At 35.7% G+C, this 23,315-nt stretch overlaps 1 protein-coding gene, 1 non-coding gene and 1 pseudogene across 2 annotated transcripts in view; 2 read left to right on the forward strand and 1 right to left on the reverse strand.

The window, feature by feature from the left end:
* The window catches only part of LRRC69 (leucine rich repeat containing 69), a 61,857-nt gene that overhangs the window by 14,489 nt on the left and 24,053 nt on the right, over positions 1-23,315 (reverse strand). The window contains exon 6 of the mRNA XM_090282812.1: positions 21,900-21,971. Within this exon, the coding sequence (XP_090138938.1) occupies positions 21,900-21,971 (72 nt within the window). The remainder of the gene's footprint in view (positions 1-21,899; positions 21,972-23,315) is intronic.
* Positions 4,547-4,652, forward strand: LOC150004258 (U6 spliceosomal RNA). The gene has a single exon (XR_016512494.1). It is a non-coding gene; the product is annotated as a U6 spliceosomal RNA (small nuclear RNA).
* Positions 10,105-10,552, forward strand: LOC150004259 (large ribosomal subunit protein eL21 pseudogene; annotated as a pseudogene).

Raw genomic sequence — 23,315 nt, forward strand, 5'->3', positions numbered from 1 at the left:
AATGTATTAGAAAGAATTCATCTTAATAAAAATAATTAATTAATTACATGTACTTAATTATATTAATTACGGGTAAGTTTCAATAACCTGAAGTCACACAGTCTCTCACTGTCCACTCTGAATATTCTCCAGAGCAACATTTCTTCATACCTTCTCTCTATATGAACTACTGCATTTTCTGTCAGCCTAGTTTCTTAATAGAATGATATTCTGCTATTGTCACCCTATGGTAGTGTAATCAGCTACATTCTCTTCTACAGATAAAATGTTACAGCTTTTCAGAGTCTCTTTTAACACACTTCCTCAAACAACCGCTGTTATGTGTTTAATTTCAACTGGAACAAATTTTGCCCCACCCAAAGGGTCTACAGATATTTTTGGTTAGCACAAATGGGCAAGGGGAGAGGTATCTAATTAGGAAAGACCAGGGATGCTGCTAAGTACCCTAAAATGCACAGAACAACCCCCTACAACAAAGCGTTTCTTGCCTTGAAGCAGTATTGAAGTTGGAAACTCCTGGTTTAGAGGCACAAGATAATAAATAATCACTGACATATGTAAACATTCCCCCATCATATCTGGAGAGACGATTGGCTGCTTGAGGGGAACGTAGGTTCAAATGAGATTTTTTTTTAAGATGAAAAAGACTTAAGCATGTAGAAGGTGAGAGTCACCATAGATTAATGTATAAGAGGAAGACGGAAAACTTGAAAGTAATAATCAGGTAAAGAATACAAAGTTATCTTCGAATATTAACATCTTCAAATTATGTTCTCTGTAACCAGAAGAAAAGAGGGGTAGATGTAGGAGTGGAGAAGTTTGAAGGTGTGGGATTGGATGGTTGATAGAGAAGAAGTCATGAAAAAGATAATACAAAATTTTTTTGCCCCCCCACCCCCTTCTCAGATAATACAAATTTAAATATGCTATAGATTTCATAAGAGGACCTGGTCAGGAACAAGCAAAAATATTGGAGAGGGGGTCTGAGGGACCCACAAGAATCCACATATTTGTGTTGGACACTCTCTATATATAGTGTGCTTCCCTTTAGTACCCAGAAGTCCAGATCTAACATTAAGAATCTGGAGAATAGATAAGAAATATGACCATGTTGTATGTACTAAAAAGTAACTGATTTGGATTATGACTTTATGGTCTAGACTAGATTTTTAAAAAGAAATAACAGTACAAAGATTTTTTTTTAATTATATTATTTTTTCAATTCTAGTTTACATTCAATGTTATTTTGTATTAGTTTCAGGTGTACAGAATAAGGGGTTAGACAATCATATGTTTACAAAGTATTCCCCCTGATATTTTCAGTACCCACCTGGTATGAAATTTTAGTGGACTAGAAGAAAAAGGAGAAAATAGGGGCATTATTCTTAGTGATTTAAAAGAAAATGTATGGCTATAAAGCAATAGGAAGCTGGATCACAGGAGACACCAGTGGTCAGGCTGACATACTGGGCTTTAATTCTTCAAGTTTAGAGCAGATGAAGATAATGTTAAGACCTAGGCATGACTATGCAGGTGGTTTGCTGAGGTACACTGGGAAAGCTCATTAAAATTGAGGATTCAGATATCTTTGAATCTAAATTGGTTGTTATTAACCACCTTCACAAAGCAACTTCCTAAGTAACACTATCAAATATATGGTGGTCTACTGGATGTCTCCAGCTGGAAGTCCCACAATCATCAAATTCTGACATCTGAAACCCAAACTCATGTTTCCCACAAAATTTTCTCCTTTTTCCTCATCACTAACATCAAATCTCCCATCATATCCTTTCAATTCTACTTTCTTAAAACTCTTATCTATCCTTTCTTTCCACCCCACCCACCCCGTCACCTTCTCTGCACAATCTCTTCATACTTCCCTCCTGGTCACTAACCCTCTCTGCCCTGATTAAGACCTTCATCTTAAATGAATTATGGCAATAGCACTCTAATTGTCCCAGTGAAATCCTTTGTTGCTAAATTAATCTTTTAAAATAAGAATCTGGACATAATACAACCTTGCTTAAACTTTTTCAAGGCTCTCTTATTCACAGGATAAATCAAAGCCACAAGTATGTCATATGTGGCTTACTTCAGCCTGGTTCTCCAACCATATATCTGGTAAGTCTTGGCTTCACCATTATACACCAGCCATCCTGGGGTACAGAGGGGTCTTATCTCACAGCTATTACTCATACAGTGCCCTTCTACTCACCCTCCTCCTGGATCATCTCTTTGAGCCTACAGTATCACCCCCCTAAGCTTCTCTAGCCTCTACTGAATGTTTCCCTGTCTACTGCTTGGACCTTATATATAAATCAATCATACTGTCTATAAATGCTATGGAAAGTCCACCTTTATCTCTTAGGCTTTGTTTTTTTAAAAAACTTACCTTAAGTTACTATGGAATGCAAGCTTTAAATTCAGTACCTAGCATATAGCTGATGCCCAATAAATAATTTATATATAAATGAATATCTTCTCACAAACACCAGGCACACATAGTTCTCCCTGAGCACTCAAGATTTGCCATAGCCTTTTTCTCCAGACTTGGTCATTTATTATAACCATTCTTGCAAAGCTCCATGCCTTTGAAACAATGTGTAAGTTCAGCAACGTGTAAGTCCCCTGTTGTTTTGGACTAACCTAAAGTAATCAGAAGGGGGCTGCTTTAGCAAGAACGTTATTAATATAAAAAGGGAGAAAGGAGACTGAGATTTTACCTGGATTCAAAAAATAGAACTAATAAATAAGCTATAACAATGAAGAGTACCATGTACTCTTCAGACCAAAGCAAAGCTCACAGGGTTACACTTTAACAGGAACTGGAATTTCTAAATAAGCTAAAGGTCAACTTGTGTGAAGGGTAAGATTTTAAGTGAGGGGGTTATGGCAGCCAAAAAGTATATTATCTAACAATTCTAAAAAAAGACACAAATACAAATTGTGACCAACGAGAAATTCAAAAAAATGCATAACTCAATATCTAAACAGAATTGTGGAGTGATTACGCTGAGATTATCCTTTAAATATAAGAAACCCAAGAAATCTGTTCTGAAAACCTCTCTCTCACATACCCTATAAGAGTGGGAGGACAACAGAAAGTGATCTTGAGTCGGAAGTCTTCAGTATTAGCTGGACACTTGTCCAAGAGAAGACCCTTAGAGGTCATTGAAGAGAGGACACCAAAAGAAGCCTGGAGGGAAGGAGATAACTGAACTTCCAGGCCACACATGTATGTGAACACACACACACAAATACACACTCACACACATCCTACTCACTATGGCCAGGAAGAATCAGCTGAAGGCTCCAAAGCCCAGGACTCTCAATATACCGGGCCTCACACTAATGGGACAGTGGCTCCAGCAACATCTTCAGGCCTCACTGTAAAAAGAGCAACTAATCTTGGAGGACTTATAAGTATCTTCTCACAATCCCTATCTCATACCTGCTTTAGACACCACTTTTGTCCTTGAACTACCCAAGAGCCAGTAGCTGAACAGGCCTCTTGTTTCTACTCTGCCCTGTAAGTGCCACCTCCAACAGCGGAGCTCTTGAGAGCATAAGTCAGAATACATCACTTCTCTTGCTCAAAATCATCCGGGGGCTCTCATCTTACTCAGAATGAAATGCAAAGTCTTCACACTGGCAAAAAGGACTCCGTTATGAATGGACCCTGTACTCTCTTTGACTTCTTCTCCTGCTGGTTACACACACTCTTTCACACTTTCTCCATTTCTCTCTTCACTCTGGCAACATTAGCTTTCTTTCCAAGCATTCTTCACTTCAGGGTTTTGAACATTTCTTTTCTTTGAACACTTTTGTCTTAGATTTGTCCATAACATTAAAATACAGAAGAAAATGGAATAGTGTGTTTAGTAATTTGAGAGGGAATTCACTTATTACCCAAGGATTCAATAACCAGACACATTTTCATTAATGTCAATGGCAATATACCTGTGGAATCCAAGAAGGAAGATTAATTTACTGGGAACTTGGAGGAAATATTTATCTGCTGATATGGACTCCTCCTGGTCAACTGAGGGCCCATATTTTATAGATAAGAAGAATCTAGTGGCCGTTTTCTGACAGGGGCTTCCTACATACTCTGTATAATGGAAAGATCCTCAGACTGAACTCTTGGCTTCCTATACTATGTCTGCTTGTTTACACCATCTGAGTTAATTACTGACAAGAAACAAGGGTTTCCTCTTTCTATCAACAGACTGAGACTCTCTCTGTCCAATCAGAGCTGCAGGATTGGGATATCTTTTAGGCACAAAACAGATTTAATCAGAACCTGGGCAGGACTTTTGCAATAAATGACAACCTCCCCTTTGTCTCAGTGGACTTCAATTTGGGTTGCTACCTGAATCTGTGTCTCCTAGGCTGAAGCTTATTTTTGCTAATATCAATGGTTTTTATTCTTTATAACAATCTAAAATTAATTTTGATGAACACATCTTAACTGAAAAAAATTACTCGACATGTAATGGCTAAATAAAAGTAACAAAAAAACAAACAAACAAGAATTTGGGGAACAGTGTTCACTAAGGCAGCACATATAATAAGATTGAAATGATTCAAAGAAGATTAGCCGGGCCTTGCCCAAGGATGACATTTAAATTTGTGAAGCAGATCATATTTTTAGGGATTAAATTGATATTTACAGAACATTTCAGCCCCCAAAAAGCAGAATACACATGAATCATTCTCAAAGACAGACCACATGGTAGGACACAAAACAAGGCTCACCAAATTCAGGGAAATTGAAATCATATCAAGCATTTTCTTGGGTCACAATGGCTTGAAACTAGAAATCAACCATAAGGGAAAAAAATAATCAAAAATATTCAAATATATGGAGGCTAAATAACATGTTATTAAATAATGACTGGATTAACAATGATATCAAGGAACAAAAAAGTACCTGGAAACAAATGAAAACAAACAAACAACAACCCAAAAACCTATGAGACACAGTGAATGTAGTCCTGAGAGTGAAGTCAATAGCCTTACTGGTCCACCTAAAGAAGATAGAAAAGCTCAAATAAACGATCTAACCTTATACCTAAAAGAACTAGAAAAACATAACAAACAAAGCCTAGAGTGAGTAGAAAGAAGGAAATAATCAAGATCAGAGCAGAAGTAAAAAACAATTAAAGGATCAATGAATCCAGGAGCTGGTTCTTTGAAAATATAAACAAAATTAACAAACCTTTAATAAGACTCTTCAAGACAAAAAGAGAGAGGACCCAAATAAATAAAATCAGAAATGAATGAGAAGTAACCACTGATATCACAGAAATACAAAGAATTATAAGAAATTAATATGAACAACTACATAAGAAGAAACTGGACAACCTAGAAGAAAAGGACAAATTTCTAGAAATATACAATCTTCCAAAACTGAATCAGGGAGAAGCATAAAATCTAAATAGCCTGATAACAACTATTGAAACTGAGGCAGTAATAAAAAAACTCCCAGCACACAGAAATCTTGGACCCAGGGCTTCCCAGGTGAATTTTACTAATCATTCAAAAAAGTACTAGCACCTATCAATCTCAAATTATTCCAGAAAATTCAAGAAGAGGAAAGACTTCCCAACTCTTTTTACAAGGTCAGTATTATCCTAGTTCCAAAAACAGGTTAAAAACACAACAACAACAAAAAAATTATAGGCCAACATATCTCTGATGAACACAGATGCTAAAATCCTCAACAAAATATTAGCAAACTGGATCCAAAAGCACATTAAAAAAATCAGACACCCGATCAAATGGGATTTATTTCAGGGATGCAAGGATGGTTCAATTATCTCAACTCAATAAATGTGATACATCACATTAAAAATATGAGAGACAAAAATCACATGATCATATCAATAGATGCAGAAAAAGGATTTGATAAAATCTGGCACCTATTTATGATAAAAACACTCACTAAAGTGGGAATAGAGGGAGCATACCTCAATATAATAAAGGTCATATATGAAATATCTACTGCCAGCATCTTATTCAATGGACAAGAACTAAAAGTATTTCCATTAAGACCAGGAACAAGACAAGGTGTCTTTTTTCACCACTTATTCAACATAATCCCAGAAGTCCTAGCCACAGCGATCAGACAAAAGAAATTAAAGCCATCCAAATTGGAAAAGAGGAAGTAAAACTATTATTCTCAGACAACATATATTGTACATAGAAAACCATATAGGTTCCACCATAAAACTACTTGACCTAATAAATGAATTCAGCAAAGTAGCAGATACAAAGTCAATATTTGGATATTGATGGCATTTTTATACACCAATAATGAACTATCAGAAAGAGAAACTAAGAAAACTATCCCATTTACTATTACAAAATAAATAAATAAATAAATAAATAAATAAAGTACCTAGAAATAAATTCAACCAAGCAGGTAAAAGACCTGTACTCAGAAAACTGCAGGACATTGAAGAAAGTAATTGAGGAAGATACAAATAAGTGGAGACACATATCATGTTCATAGATTGGAGAAATTAACATTATAAACATTTTCATACTATCCGAAGCAATCTATAGATTAAGCGCAATTCCTACTAAGATACCAATAGCATATTTCACAGATCTAGAACAAATATTCCAAAAACTTATATGGAACCATAAAAGACCCCAGATAGCCTCAGCAATCTTGAGAAAGAAGAACAAAGTTGAGGTATCACACTACCTGACATCAAACATACTATATAATCATAGTAATCAAAACAGCATGGTACTGGCATAAAAACAGACATATAGATCAATGGAACAGAATAGAGAGCCCAGAAATAAATCTACACTTTTATGGTCAATTAATATTCAACAAAGAAGGCAAAAACAATGGGGTAAAATAGTTTACTCAATAAGTGGTATCAGGAAAACTGGACAGATACATCCAAAAAAATGAAACTATACCACTTTCTTACACCATACAAAGGAATAACCTCAAAATGGATTAAAGACTGAAATGTAAGACTCAAAACCATAATATCTCAAATGTTACTTGTAACATTTTTTCTGATATGCATATATCTCCTTGGGAAAGGGAAACAGAAGAAAAGCAAATGGAACTATATCACACTAAAAAGTTTTTGCAAAGCAAAAGAAACATTCAACAAAATGAAAATACAGCCTACTGAATGGGAGGAAATATTCATCAATGATACATATAATTTCGGGTTAATATCCAAAATGTATAAAGAACTTACAAAACTCAAAACCTAAAAAAAAAAAAAAAAATCCAATTAAAAAATGGGCAAGGGACCTGAAGAGACACTTCTCCAAAGAGGACATGCAGATGGCCAATAGACGTATGAAACGATGCTCAATTTCACTAATCATGAGAGAAATACAAATTAAAACCACAATGAGATATCACCTCACACCTTTTAGAATGCCTTTCATCAATAAATCAACAAATAACAAGTGCTGGTGAGGATGTGAAGAAAAGGGAACCCTAGTGCGCTGTTGGTAGGAACACAGATTTCTGCAGCCATTGTGAAAACTAAAAATGCAACTGCCTTATGACCCAGCAATTCCAATTCTGGAAATATATCAGAAGAAACTTGAAACACTAATTTGAAAGAATATATGCATCCCTATGTTCATTGTAGCATTATTTCCAATAGCCAAGATTTGGAAGCAGCCCAAGTGCCCAACAATAGATAAGTGAATAACAAAGATGTGGTACATTTATGCAATGGAATACTGCTAGATTGTAAAAAAGAAGGAAATCTTACCCTTACAACAGTATGAATGGACCTGGAAAGCATTATGCTAAGTGAAATAAGCCAGTCAGTGAAAGAAAAGTGCTGTATAATTTTACTCACATGTCCAATGGACAAAATAAACAAACAAACAAAATAGAAACAGACTCACAGATAGAGAACAGAATGACAGCTGTCAGAGGAGAGCGGCATTGCAGGGCTTGGTGAAAAAGATAAGGAAATTAAGAAAAAAGTCTCATAGACACCGACAACAGTATGGTGATTACTAGAGGTTATGTGGGGATAAATGGTGATGGAAGGAGACTTGATGGGCTGGTGAACACACAATACAATATACAATTCATGTATTATAGAATTGTACACCTGAAACCTATATAATTTTATTAACCAATGTCACCCCAATAAACTTAATAAAAAAGAAAAAGAAAGAAAGACAGTGTTTATGGGGCAGTGCTCAGCTAACTTTAAGGAAGCATGAGTTCCTTCGTTCTTTTTATAGGAGGACAGGCAGTACTGGACTGACTCTATGTATTACTCCATTCCCAGGGGACATTTAGTAGAACTTGTACTTTAAAACAGTAAATATGTGAATAAAAATCATATGGGAGAGCTGTAAAATAACTTCATAAAGTAACCTCTCCCACTAAAGTTAAACAAGCTATATGTTTTTTATTTCATTTGTTTTGCTTTTCAGAGTATTATCTTTGATCCAATAATATGAATTATAATTCCTATTCCTGCCATAAAGTTAAAAAAATTGATAATACTGCCCTGACTGACTGGGCATTGTCCTGCAAACTGAGGGTATGCTGGTTCAATTCCCAATCAGGGCGCATGCCTGGGTTGTGGGCAGGGACCTGGTTTGGGGCTTTAGAGGGGCAACCAATCAATGTTACTCTCATACATTGATGTTCTTCTCCCTCTCATTCTCATTCCCTTCCCTTCTCTATAAAAATGAATAAATAAAACCTTAATTAAAAAATTTGATAGTAGTAATTGGGTTTCCAACAATATTCCTCAGGTATTTGTAGATTTTTTCCATCTAGTATTTCCCCACCATTTTTTTCTGTCACAGTCTAGGTCCAATTACCCCAGGGTATTTTAAATATGTAAGAAATAACTTAAGAAAAAAAGCTGGAGAGGAAGCAATAATTATATATTCTAGCACAACTTATCTAAGGCCTTGACATCATGGTGGCAGTCCCACACCACTGTAATAGTGTGTATGGGGTGGGGATGCATACTTGTGCTCTGCTGGTGATAGACGGAGATAGGAATTAGGACTAATATAATATATAAAGCACTAGCTGTGTTTCTGGTGATTTATATTTGGTAATTTATTTGTGGCAGCAGCCAGCATAATTTGTATTAATATCCAACTTTTTTAGATAAAAGAACTGAAGTTCAGAGCTCCAGAATACCTGCCCATCATCACACAACTAGGAAGCTGCAAAACTGAAATTCAAATACAGCACATGAAAATTTCATGTGTCTTTTATTCCACAACGATGCCTCCAATAAAGATAGCACACTGGGGACTTCCGGCCAAGACTGAGGCCTAGAGAGACATGGTAGGTCTCCCTCTACAACTAGAAGGAATACAACTACCCCAAAACTAGAGACAACCAGAAGTTCCAGAAAATCAAGCTGCATGGAAGTCCAACAAACAAAGATATATAGAAGAAATACTCATCCAGACAGGTAGGAGGGGCAGAGCCAGGGCAGAGAGGACACTGTGCGGTGGCAGCAGCAGTGGTGGCAGCAGCAGGCCGGCGGAAAGCACAGTCACATGTTTTAAAATGTCAGGAGGGACACCTGGGGAATGTTTCCAGCTCCTGACCAGACTGCGCAGCTCACAGTCCCAACGCCAGGGAAAATCAAGCCTCATTGATTCTGACTGTGCAAACCAGTGGGGATTGGGGTAGAGGAAGAAACTGCAAGTCTCTCAGCAGAATCCAGTTGTTTAAAGGGCCCACATGGTCCTGGAATGTCTGCAGACCCACTCACTCTGGGAACGATGGCCAGGGCAACAACTAGAGAGGTGCCAGTCCCATATGAAAGTGTGAGAAGAGCCTGAAAAGGGGGCGAATGCTGAGCAAGCAGCATTGTTACCTCTCAGACCCCTCCCCCACATACAGCGCCCTAGTGTGGTGAAATGGGTCACTCTGTACTGATGAATATCTAAGGCTCTGCCCCTTACAACATAACAGGAGTAACAGCTCTACATGGGACACAGAGGCAAACAAACACAGGAGCCTGTCACAATGAGGAGACAGAGAAGTATGGCCCAAAAGGGGGAACACATCAAGGTTCCAGTGGGAGAACTAAGAGATAAGGAGATAGCCAACCTATGTTCTCTAGGCCTTTTAGAAAACATGGAGTTGTTCCTTTGGCTACATACATGCAAATCTACAAGAAAGGTGATATTGTAGACATCAAGGGAATGGGTACTGTTCAAAAAGGAATGCCCTACAAATGTTACCATGGCAAAACTGGAAGAGTCTACAATGTCACCCAGCATGCAGTGGGCATAGTTGTAAACAAGCAAGTTAAGGGCAAGATTCTTGCCAAGAGAATTAATGTACATGTTGAGCATATTAAACACTCAAAGAGTCGAGATAGCTTCCTAAAACGAGTGAAGGAAAATGATCAGAAAAGGAAGGAAGCCAAAGAGAAAGGTACCTGGGTTTAACTGAAGCGTCAGCCTGCTCCAACCAGAGAAGCACACTTTGTGAGAACTAATGGAAAGGAGCCTGAGCTGCTGGAACCTGTTCCCTATGAATTCATGGCAAGATAAGTGTGAAAAAATAATAAAAGACTTCTGTACTGATAAAAAATATGCCCACAGGGTTGAAGATATGCTTGAGTATGGCAAATGCATAAGGGAAGAGGTGAAGGCTATGCTAAGTGAAATGAAGGAAAATCCACGCAAAACAAATGGTGAAGGGAAGGAAACTGGGGTTCAAATCAAAGATTTGAAATATAAGGAAGAAAAAAACAGTCAACCAGTACAGAATGAGGAAACAAGAATTGAAAAAAATGAGGAGTTGCTTAGGAACATCTGGGACAACTTTAAACATACCAACATCCAACTCATAGGGGTGCCAGAAGGAGAAGAGGAAGAGCAAGAAATTGAAAGCTTATGAAAAAATAGTGAAGAAAAACTTCCCAAATTTGGTGAAGGAAATAGACATATAAGTCCAGGAAGCACAGAGAATCACAAATAAGCTAGACCCAAGGAGGACTACACCAAGTCACATCATAATTAAAATGCCAACGGTGAAAGATGAAGAGAGAACCCTAAGAGCAGCAGGAGAAAAGCAGAGAGTTACCTACAAAGGGGTGCCTATAAGACTATCAGCTGATTTCTCAAAAGAAATTTTGCAGGCAAGAAGGGACTGGCAAGAAGTATTCAATGTAATGAAAAGCAAAGGACCTACAACCAAGATTACTCTATCCAGCTAAGCTATCATTTAGAATGGAAGGGCAGATAAAGTGCTTCCCAGAAAAGGTAAATTAAGAGTTCATTATCACCAAGCCATTATTCTATGAAATGTTAAAGGGACTTATTTAAGAAAAAGAAGATCAAAACTATGAACACTAAAATGACAACAAACTCACAACTATCAACAACTGTATCTAAAAAATAAAAACAAAATCCAACTAAGCAAACCAGAATAGGAACAGAATCATAGGTATGAGGGTCATTTTGAGGGTTATCAGCTTGGAGGGGAGAGAGGGAAAAATGGGGAAATGGTACAGGGATTAAGAAGCATAATTGGTTGGTACAAAATAGACAGGGAGATGTTAAGAATAATAGGAAATGGGTGAAGCCAAAGAACTTATATGCACAACCCATGACCATGAACTAAGGGGTGTGGGATTGCTGGAGGGAAGCAGGTACTGGACAGAGTGGAGCAAAGGGGGAAAAAATTGGGACTACTGTAACAACATAATCAATAAAATATACTTTAAAATGCACTTAACACTTAGAAATGCATATAAAACTTTCAGGTAAAATTTCATTATGTCTTTAATTTCCTTTAAAATAATTCAGAGAGTGGAGGGAGGCAGGGAGAAGGTAGAAGAAATAAGATTGACCAAACATAATTGATAAAATATATTTAAAAAAAAGATAGCACATTAGCTTCTCTTCATTCTATTATGACATAAAAAAGAAGTCACTACCAAAATTTGACTCACCACATTTCCCTTGGAAAGCTAACTTGTAAATCCACCAAGAAAAACCCGTCTTCTATGGCCAGTTCAGAGATCTCTTGCAATGGGCTGTTATCTGCAGAGATCATAAGAAATCAAATATAAGTGTCACAGCCAGAATTCAAGCCCAGGTTTGTCTGACTCAGATTCTGTCTGCTGTTTTCACTCATCGTGTTTCTTCTATTAGTGAAAAAAAAAAAAAAATCAAAATATATCCAATGATACATAGAAATGGAATCCTTATTAACTACATGCACTTATTAGTTGTGTGGGTGACTTAATGGCAGCTGTCATTCTTGCGACAGAGGTTTCCATGGAAAAAGTCTCAAGTCCAAACACCTGGGGAAATCTAGCCATCAAATTATTTTAATACATTAGCACCAACTCCATAACTACAAGCATAAGAAAGTGAAAGTAAGCAGCCTTTTTACATTTGAAAACAAAGAACTACGTATGATATCAAAAAAACTCGGTCTCCCCACAATGAAAACACTCAAGCTTTCCTCAATGCCATCTATTGTCTCCCCATCTGTGAGTTGATTCCCTCACACTGATTGTACAGTTTCATTGTCAAAGCTTTCTATTAACCCAGTGACTGCTATCTGGAATTATTTCCTTAATTCATAGCTCTGATCTCTCCTTAGCATACCTTTCTAGAAAGCCACACTGGCAATTTCCTTGAAGTTCCTCTTTAATTAAAAAATACCAGCAACAGACTCTCAGATATGGTGTCACAAAATACTGTCTAACCCCAGTATCCTTTCTTCCTCTCAAAAGTAAGGTTAGAGTTGCCTTTTGTAAGGGGGCCCACAGATACTACCAATTGTTCCTCTTAATTACAAGGTATGAAAAGTCCATTCCATCAAGAGATTTCAGAGTCAACTGCTAATCTCAACTCCTCATCTCAAATGAACCTATGTTTCTGGGCCTAGTTGCCTGAAACTTCTGGACAATTGTGTTCTTGACACAGAATTGATTTTTTCCCTTATTATTTTCTAGAACCTTCTGTCTTTAATGTCACTAGTAATTATACCTATCTAACCATTACACCTTCGCTGTACACTAGTGTTATTTTCTATACATGGCACTAAAAGAAAAAATTAAAAGATAAATTTGTAGAATAGCAGGCAGTCTTCTATAAATTTCTTTGATCCTCATCTAACAGAAATACTAAGAATAATGAGAAAATTGACCCTCTTCCCTGCTACCATCACTGTTGATTACAAATAAAATGTTCTAAAATGCTCTGCAATTTTATATAGGGAGCTTTGGGAGTCTTTTGAATACCTTCTCAGTCAGAGCTTAGGTCCTTATGTGTTTTGGTTTGTATGATATTTTAATATATTCTCAATTATCTTCCAAGAACTTTAGGTGGTTTATAACAGGAAACTATGAATTAAGGCCAATAAAAGTAGAGTTGAAATATACAGAATAAGATAATACTAAAACTGTAATTTATTAATTTTGTTCTGAACTTCTTGGAATCCAAGGCAAAAAGAATGTTAAATGGTTTCTACAAATTCAATTATTTCTAAAATTAAAAAGGAAATAGAACTTAAACAAATAATCAGTGAGAACTTTCCAAACCCATGGAAATATCTGGATTCTCAAATTCTAACAGAACACCTAATGATTTCAGTCCATAAAAGCCTTTCCAAGGCATACTATATTGACACTGTAAAATATGCAAAGAAAGAATTCTCAAGGCAGTGAGGGAAGTAAAGACAGTAACCTGCAAAGGAAATCCCATTAGATTATCATAATACTTTTCAGCAGAAGTCCTACAAGATAGGAGAGAGTGGAAGTAAGTATTCAAATTATTGAAAGAGAAAATCACCAAAAAACTTAATCAAATTTGTATGGAAAATTGCCAAAGCAATCCTGAGGGAAAAACACAAAGCCATGGTATCACAGTCCTTGACTTTAAGTTACACTACAAAGTTACAATAATTAAAACAGAATGGTATGGCAGAAAAACAGACACGCAGATCAATGGAACAGAATTGACAGCCCAGAAATAAACCCACATATATACTGACAACTAATTTTTGACACAAAAAAAGCCAAAAAGATACTATAATTGAGAAAAAGAAGCCTCCTCAATAATGGTGCAGGGAGAATCAGAAAACCACATGCAAAAGAATGAAACTAGACTCTTATTTGTCACCATACACAAAAAATTAACTCAAAATTGATCAAAGACCTAAATATAATATCTGAAACAATAAACTACATAAAAGAAAACACAGGTACTAAACTTATCAACCTTGGTCTCAGAGAAGCTTTTGTGAACTTGACCCCAAAGGCAAAGGAAGTAGAAGCAAAAATAAATGAATAAGACTATGTCAAACTAAAAAACTTCTGCACACTAAAAGAAACCATCACCAAAACAACAAGGTAACCAACCTAATAGGAGAAGATATTTTCAAATACTCCCATTAAGGCCTAATACCCAAAACATGTAAGGAACTTATATGACTCAATAACAACAAAAAGAATCCAATTAAAAAATTAGCACAGAGAGACTTCCGGCCAAGATGGAGGCTTAGACGGACACGCTCAGTCTCCCTCTACAACCAGAAAGGAATACAACTACCTCAAAACAAAAGACAACCAGAAATTCCAGAAGATAGAACTACATGGAAGCACAACGTATGAAGTTATAAACCAGCGGTGCTCACCTGGACAGGTAGGAGGCGCGAAATCGGAACCGGAACAGAAAGGTCGGCAGTGCTATTTGCCATAGCAGCGGGGAGAGCGGCAGGGGGAGCAATCCCGGCTGCAGTCGAGCCCTGGCAGCTCGTGACCCCAACGCAGGGAAAGGCAGCCCCCCCATGGCATTGGACAGTGGGCCCAGAGGACAGGAGGATGGATCCCGATCTCCCAGTGGAGAATAATGGCAAGAATCCATTTTGGACCCCTGACCCCAACACAAAGCGCCACAGTGCGGCGAAAAAGGTCGTGATTGCTGCCGGTTGCCAGGTAGTGACGATTACACAGGGCTCCGCCCCCCACAGCCTGCCCAGGAAGCAAAGCAAAACACAAATCTGTCAAAATGAAGGAGACAACGATTGAAATCCTGGTGACACAGCTCACCAGGCAGCAGATAAAGAACCTGACAGACGAACAAATAAGAAACCGTTCAGAGGCTCAGTTCAGAGCTATTGTTATAAGGTGGCTTACGGAATTAACAAAAGATTTGGAACAGGACAGGGAAGGAAAAGAAGCCACTCATCCTGAAACAAACGAAAACACATACAAGACAAGTGGTGAGGAGATAAAATCCAGAGATCAAATCAACAAACTGGAACATAGAGAAGGAACAAACAGTCAACCGGTGCAGAAAGAGGAAACAAAAAGTAAGGGAAGTGAGGAGAGGATCAGAAACCTCTGGGACAGCTATAAGAGATCGAACATTCGGATTATAGGATTGCCAGAGGGCGAAGAAGAAGAACTAGAAATTTTAAAACTATGTGAAAAAATAATAAAGCAGAACTTCCCAAACTTGGGGAAGGAAATAGACGTACAGGTCCAGGAAGCACAGAGAGTTCCAGAAAAACTGGACCCAGGGAGAACCACTCCAAGACACATTATAATCAAATTGTCAAAAATTAAAGATAAAGAGAGAATCTTAAAAGCAGCAAGAGAGAAGAAAAGAATCATGTACAAAGGAGTCCCAATTAGGCTGTCAGCTGATTTCTCAAAGGAGACTCTACAGGCAAGAAGGGACTGGCAAGAAATATTCAAAGTAATGAAAATCCAAAACCTACAGCCACGAATACTCTATCCAGCAAAACTGTCATTTGGAATAGAAGGGCAGAGAAAGTGCTTCCAGGACAAAGTAAAATTGAAGGAGTTCATTAGATCCAAACCACTGTTATATGAGATGTTAAAGGAACTGGTTTAGAAGAAGGAGGATCAAAACTATGAACATTAAAATGAAAACTGCATAACAAGAACCAACAACAGAAGCTAGGGAATCGAAACAAAGGCAAACTAAATAGGCAACGAGAGTGGAAAAAGAACTACAGGTATGGGGAATATACTGGGGGTAGGTCAGCGGGAAGGGGGACGGGGGAGAGGGAGGTAGATGGTATAGGGATTAAGAAGCATAGTAGGAGGGAATGGAATAGACAGGAAGAGGTTGAGAAGAACTATACGCACAACCAATGGACATGGACTAAAAGGGGGGGACAACTGGAGGGAGGGGGGTCACCGGCTGGAGGGGAGCAGAGGGAAGGAAAATTGGGACAACTGTAACAGCATAATCAATGAAACATATTTTTAAAAAATTGGCAGAAGAACTAAACATACACTTCTCCCAAGAAGACATACAAATGTCCAACAGATATATGAAAAGATGCTAATCTTCACTAGCTATAAGGGAAATGCAAATCAAAGTCACAGTGAGATATCACCTCATACTTATTTAATGGTTGTTATAAACAAATCAAGAAGTAACAAGTTTTGGAGAGGTTGTGGAGAATAACGTACCCTCATATACTGCTAGTGAAAATGTAAATTGGTACAGTCACTATGGAAAACACTATGGAAGTTCCTCAAAAAGTTAAGAATAAAGCTACCATATGACCCAGCAACCCCTCTTCTACCTGAAAAATCTGAAAACATTTATTCATAAAGATATATATACCTTTATGTTCATTGCAACATTATTTACAATGGCTAAGACATAGAAACAATCTTAAGTGTCCTTCGATGGATGACTAGATAAAGAAGATATGGTACACTATACAATGGACTACTACTCAGCCATAAGAAAAATTGAAATACTGCCATTCGTGACAACATGGATGAATCTTATGAATGTCAGGCTGAGCAAAATAGGTCAGAGGGGAAAATACAAGAACTATATGATTTCACTCATATGTGAGATATAAAACAGAAAGTAACAAACAAAACAAAAACCTCGTAAACACAGACGACAATATGGCGTACCAGGAATGAGGAGAGGCAGAGAGGGTAAATGGGGTCAAATATATGTTAAAAATAAAGGAGACAACTTTGGGCAGATGAAAAAACAATGCAATATATGGATAATGTATTATAGAATTATAAAACTGAAACATATAATCTTATTAATTAATGTCACCCCCAATAAATTTAATAGAGTTTTTTAAAGAGAGATAATTCCTGAGAACCTCCCAATGCTTGTTATTTAAAAGGATTAGATAAAGAGTAGGAAAACCACACAACAGCTGTGATCTGGCCATTCAGCCCTTTATTCATTGAACAAATAGATAATGTGTGCTTACAAGTTGCCAAGCACTGGTCTAGGAAATAGGAATATAGTAATCCATAAACAGACAAGCATCCTGTTTTCATGTAAACTTGTATTCCACTGAGGGTAAAAGAATGGAGGGTGGATTAAAGCAAACATTAAGCAAATAATCAAATAAATACACATATTTAAAACAATGGTAAGTTCCATAAAAACATTTAAATTTTTGTAATACAGTAATGAGATGGCTATTTTGAGTGGTTGGTCAAGGAAGGCTATTTGAGGAGTTAATTTTTGAGCTGAGACCTTTATGATACAAAAGAGCCCGCCATGGAAAGATCAGAGTGAGGTCTATTTCTGCAGAAAAGCAGGAAATAGATTATAATACCATATACTCAGAGAGCCACTTCTAGGCATAACCAAGAGAATGGTTTTATGATGCCTGAGGTAGAATGCTTTGTTACTTCAAATTTGATACCTGTAAAAGAGACCTAGAACTGATCCTAGAAAGAGTGTTATACAAATGTGAAGCTTTTTGCTGTGTCTGCATATGCCGTATAGGTGATATGTATTTTTTACCTTTAAGTGAAAGTTTATTAATGACATGCTTAATCTTCACATATCAAACATATTGTACTTAGAGCTTCTCTCTCCAGGTTTTTAAATTGAATTTACTGTGACAATATTTGGCTAATAAAGTTATATAGGTTTCAAGTATACAATTCTATGATACGTCTGTAGATTGCATTGATATTTTGTTATAAATTTCACATCAAGACAAACATCATGATGCCTACTGGTGGTGATCATTAAAACTTTATTTCACTTTGTCAGGTCAATTTTTTCTGCAAACTATTGCAGTTTGAAATATAACTAGGTCCTAGAGGCAAAGAGGAGCCAGAGAAAGATCTTTGCTTAAAAGAAAAAAATACAAATAAAAAAATAATTGTTTCGAGGGAACTAAAAACTCAGCAATTCTTTCCTTTTTGAAAGGGTTGAACCATAACTACTTCAGAGACTGAGTATTCTACTCTTTATTTTAAATCGAGAGAAAGAGTAGTAGCCCTTTTGTCCCAAATCCCACTATGATCTTGTAATCCAAATAACAATATTTTTTCCATTGTCAACAGTTATGAGAGCAACTTTCCTCCTTCATATATTTAATTTAACAATAAAATTACCTCCTAACTGCCTCCATTCTCTTTCAGAGCTAATTAATGTCAGTTTCTTCTATATTTATCATGTTCTCATGGTCTCTCTGGGGCCAACTTCAATTTCTAGAGCTTTCTGAAAACACAAATTCCAAAGATCCTACAGGGCAGCATGCATGTTTGTGTACTTGCTTCCCAAGTTCCCTTGGTGCACGAATTCTTCAAATCCTCATGCCCAGCAATTAGAAGAAATTTGGCCCTGGAGAAGGTATTTAATATATTTTAATAAATTAAATTGTCACATAAGCCTCACATAGGAGAGTTGTGTAGATTACATGGACAGGTGCAAAACAGATTAATAAAACTCATTATTTTACCTGAATACAATGGATTGAATAGTGGTCCCTAGATTCATGTATCCCTGGAAACTTAAGATGGTAACCTTATAGATGTCATTAGTTAGGACAATGGCATAATGGATTAGAGTGGGTCCTACTTCAAGGATTGGTGTCATTATAAGAAAATAAAAACATTATTTTCAGACCCAGTGGTATTTTGTTATGGCAGTCCTAGGAAACACAAAAACTAAGTATCACTGTTTTCTGTACTATTTGAACACCTGCCAGTGTTTCCATATTGTCCACTGACCACCATAGGCTGTAACTCTTCCAAAAAGACATGCAAACAAAAGACATTTCCCTTCAAATCATCCTTTTCCTCCAAGGCTCATTCATTCAAAATCCAAGTCCAATTCCAGCAATAAATAAAAATGTAAGAAGAAGTCAATATATGATAAAGAAAAGAGAGAAGACCCTGTTATTAAAAATCACATACTTGAAGACTATTCACTTAAGTAAAGTGTTTGATATATGTTAAATAAAAAAGGACTGTATTTTCAATTTTACTTTTCTATGTGCGCACATAAAAATGAGATACATGAAAAAAAACAGTAAACACTCTCTGGGAAGTAATCTTAAAGACACCTTCTATTTTGATTTTTCATATTGATTTTGTAGATTATTTTTTACAATAAATTAGTTCTATAATCAGAAGTGTTGCTTATCATAAGATATATGAAAACAAGAGTGCTAAGTGGGAGGGAAGGAAGTAATTATCTTAAAATACATATCAACAATCCTTATTTATCCAAAAACACAGGACATTTGCAAACTATTAAAATGAGTAACTTTGACATGTCTCAGAAAGAAATTGAATGTCAAATAATTTTATCTGAGGCAGTGAGAATTTCCCAGGTTGTGCAATGATGTATCAGATCAAGAAACCAGCCCCAGAGTTTTACTTTCTCTCTACTGATTGTTCTACTACTACATAATAGTTTTCATTCCTTGAACACTATGTACAGAATGCTTTAAAATATTATGGATTATGAGGATAGCTGTATCGATATACCCATTTTACAGATGATGAAACAGCAACTTGGAGAAGTTAAGCATCTTGTTTAATATAATAAAGTTAATAAATGGGAAATCGAGATTTCTAATCTATGTATATATGACCTTGAAGTCCATGGCTTTCATTCTATACTATTCTGTCTCTTAAAAATCATGAATTAATTGTTTTAAAAGTGTAACACCATTACTTTCAATTTTACTAAAAGCATGATTTTGAGTCAAAAACATATTCTCTATGTTCATCATTTTTTCTATTAGTTACTTCATTTATCAAATATGGAAAATCTATTAACTTGGACCAGCTGGACCATAGCTCGGATAAGTTTACAGAATATCTTATTTCAAAGTTTTCATAGAAACTTCAGCAAAAGTTCTACAAATGCAAAACTGACTCAGGTTCTAATAAAGGCACTCTAAATTAATGGAATCAAAGTATTTGTGTTCTATCAAAATTGTAAGCACAGAATCATTTTATAGCAACAATGAACCAATGACATTGCTAATATATTGAATAGTAAAAGTAGCTTAAGGAAATTCAAAACACTGTGGGTATACAGGTGAAAAAAAGTATCCCTTCTCTTTGGAAGCTTACAGTCCAATGGCAAGGCAGGCTTGAAAAGAATTACACCACTTTGTGGTACAAACTACAATGGTACCATGGCACCAGGTGGAACCAGGTGGCTCCTTTGGGAGCCAGAGAAGCCTTCTCAAGGCAGAGAGTTGAACTAAGCCTTTCAAAATGAATAAAATCTTGTATCATTTACCAGGTTAATATTAACAACATGCAATTGTTATTAAACATTCAAAACTGTAAATTTTTGAAAAACAGTTTGGTGAGTCCTTAAAAAAAATTAAACATACAATTTCCATATGACCCAGCAATTCTATTTCTGGGCATACACCCAAAACTAAGAGCAGGGACTCAGATCCTTGTCCATCCATGATCATAGCAGCATTATTCTCAATAGTCAAATAGTAGAAGCAAACCAAGTGTCTGTTGACAGTTAAAGAAATAAACATATACATATATATATGCAATGAGATTCAGACAAAAAGGAAGAAAATTCTAACACAGGCTATAACATAGGTGAACTTTGAAGACATTATGCTAAATGCAATAAGTGAATCACAACAGGAAAAATATTATTCTACTTATATGAGGTACCTAGAATATTCAAATTTATAGATACAGGAAGTAGAATGGTGGTTGCCTGGAGCTAAGGAGAGACAAGAATGGGAAATGTTTAATGGGAACAGTTTCAGTTGGAGAAGATGAAAAACTCCTGGAGGCAGATGATAGTAATGGTTGTAAAACCACATAAACATTGTTAGTGCAGTGCAGTACACTTAAAAATGTTTAAAAAGATAAATTTTATGTTATGTATATTTTACCACAATAAAAAAAATCTGTGTTTTTCTAAAACATAGACATTACACTCATTCTTCATATCTAAGACATCTTCAGTTTAAAAACTTTCTCTAAGGGTGAAAAAAAACAACTAAAATCTCAGTTTGGAGTTGATAAATCAAAAAAGTAATGAATGAACCAACAACTAAGTATTTAATACCTTCTGGACTGATAGACTTCTAATTATTACCTTGCATGTAGAAGCATTCACTAGGATATAAAAATGTTATATGAAAAACTCCCAAAAGTTAGAAATTGCCCACACCAACTGCTTCTCAGCAAAGTCAAAATTCATTTCCAAATGGAAAAAAAAGTTTATTTTTCATTGTTATGTCTTAAAAACAACTAATAGAAGTGTCACCTCTGGATTCATTAAAAGAGATTAAAATGTATGTTCTGGAAAACAGTATTTTCAAAAAGTCTGAGCTGACTAAAAGTAGTATGTAATAACCAAACAGAAATTAACTATAACAAATACATTAAAATATGATAGCAATCAGAATTCACTTAGTTCAAAGAAGCTCAGCAGGCACAGAATACAAAGAAAGGAATGGGAAAGTATAAGTTTTGAAATTCTAAAACAAAAAAAATATTTGAGTCATTTGTATAATTCAAGATTCCAATTATTACAGGTTATATTGGCTATCCACATTTTCCTAATCCCAGTAGCATAAACAAAATTATTTTTCAATTGTAATAGAAGTTGACTCTACTTACTCCTGGTGGAAATATCTGAATATTATTTCCAGCTATATCTAGGATTCTTAGGTTTATCAGATCACAAAATCCCTGTGTAGGAAAACAAAAGAAAGAGATTCTTAAAAATATGTAAAATATGTAAAATCATAAATATTTCTTCTAAATCTAAACTTGATGGTGTTGACCATCTTTCCTAATTATCTGATCAATTCTTCAGTATATCTTCCCCAAGGAGATCATTATGTCCTGGATTACCAGATTCTTTGAGTTTTCCATTTCTCCTGACCACACCAAGGCAACATATCATGGTGGCCGAGAGTAAGGCTATTTGTAGGTTCAAATCTCACCTCTGACACTATGTAACTTTGGTTAAATATCTTAATCTGTTTGTACTTCAATTTCTCCATTTATAAAATGAAATTGCCAATGGCAGCCCCTACTTCAATGATTGTTGAATGAATTGAATAAGTTACTAGATGCTTACTAAAGGGCTCAATACGTAGTGAACTGTTTGTAGGATTCATTATCATTAAAATAGAATCTTTGAGAAACAGATGTACCGTAATCTTAGAAAGTAGTCTCTATTGACAATTCCACTGTCATTTATTTATCTGCCTTTTGCTTAGTACTGTGCTAACAGAACCCTTTCCTTATAAAGAAAAATCTGCTAGGGTCTCTATTTACAAGCCCAATGTGACTGGTTGTACATATACATTCATATACATGTGTAGACATACACACAATTTATAAGGTACTAGAAAATGATTCATAATTTTTTCATTACCAGAACAAATGAGTATTTTCTGTGATGCTTTATTATTCATAATGCAGACCAAAAATAAATAAGTAAATAATAATGATAGACTGAATCATACTAAATGTACAAGGACATAAATGGTCATAGACATTCTTTACATAATAATTCAGGCTAGAACTTATTAGCATTTAAATTTTTTAAAGTCTAAACTCTTTGGGATTTATAAATTGTAGAAAAAGTCCTTTTAAATTAGAAACACATGGATTTGAGGACCTTCTCTGACCTTTGCAAATTGTATTCAAGATATAATTTCTGTTCTTTATTATAAAATGGGCATAATAGGAAAAGCTACAGTGCAAAGTTGTTATAAACACTAAATAATATAATGTTTCAAGATCACATTACTGCTGTTAAAACTTTTCCCTCAAATAAAGGAGTAATACTTTTAATAGATTTATTCTGTAATTTAAATATATTTTTACTTGTTTATGGAATTAGGATTTTTAAAGAATTTAAGAATAAAATTTTTGAAATATACTTATTTATAGCTTACACCTTGGTATATTTTTCCATATCACATTATAGTGTGCACAGAATTTTTAAAAGGAACATTTTCTTGAGAGAAAAATGAAATAGCAGGAATGGATCTGCTTTTATATATTTCAATTTACTGTATG

The sequence above is a fragment of the Furipterus horrens genome, unplaced genomic scaffold (genome assembly GCF_987537825.1).
Source record: "Furipterus horrens unplaced genomic scaffold, mFurHor1.1.pri manual_scaffold_7, whole genome shotgun sequence".
Classification (NCBI taxonomy): domain Eukaryota; kingdom Metazoa; phylum Chordata; class Mammalia; order Chiroptera; family Furipteridae; genus Furipterus; species Furipterus horrens.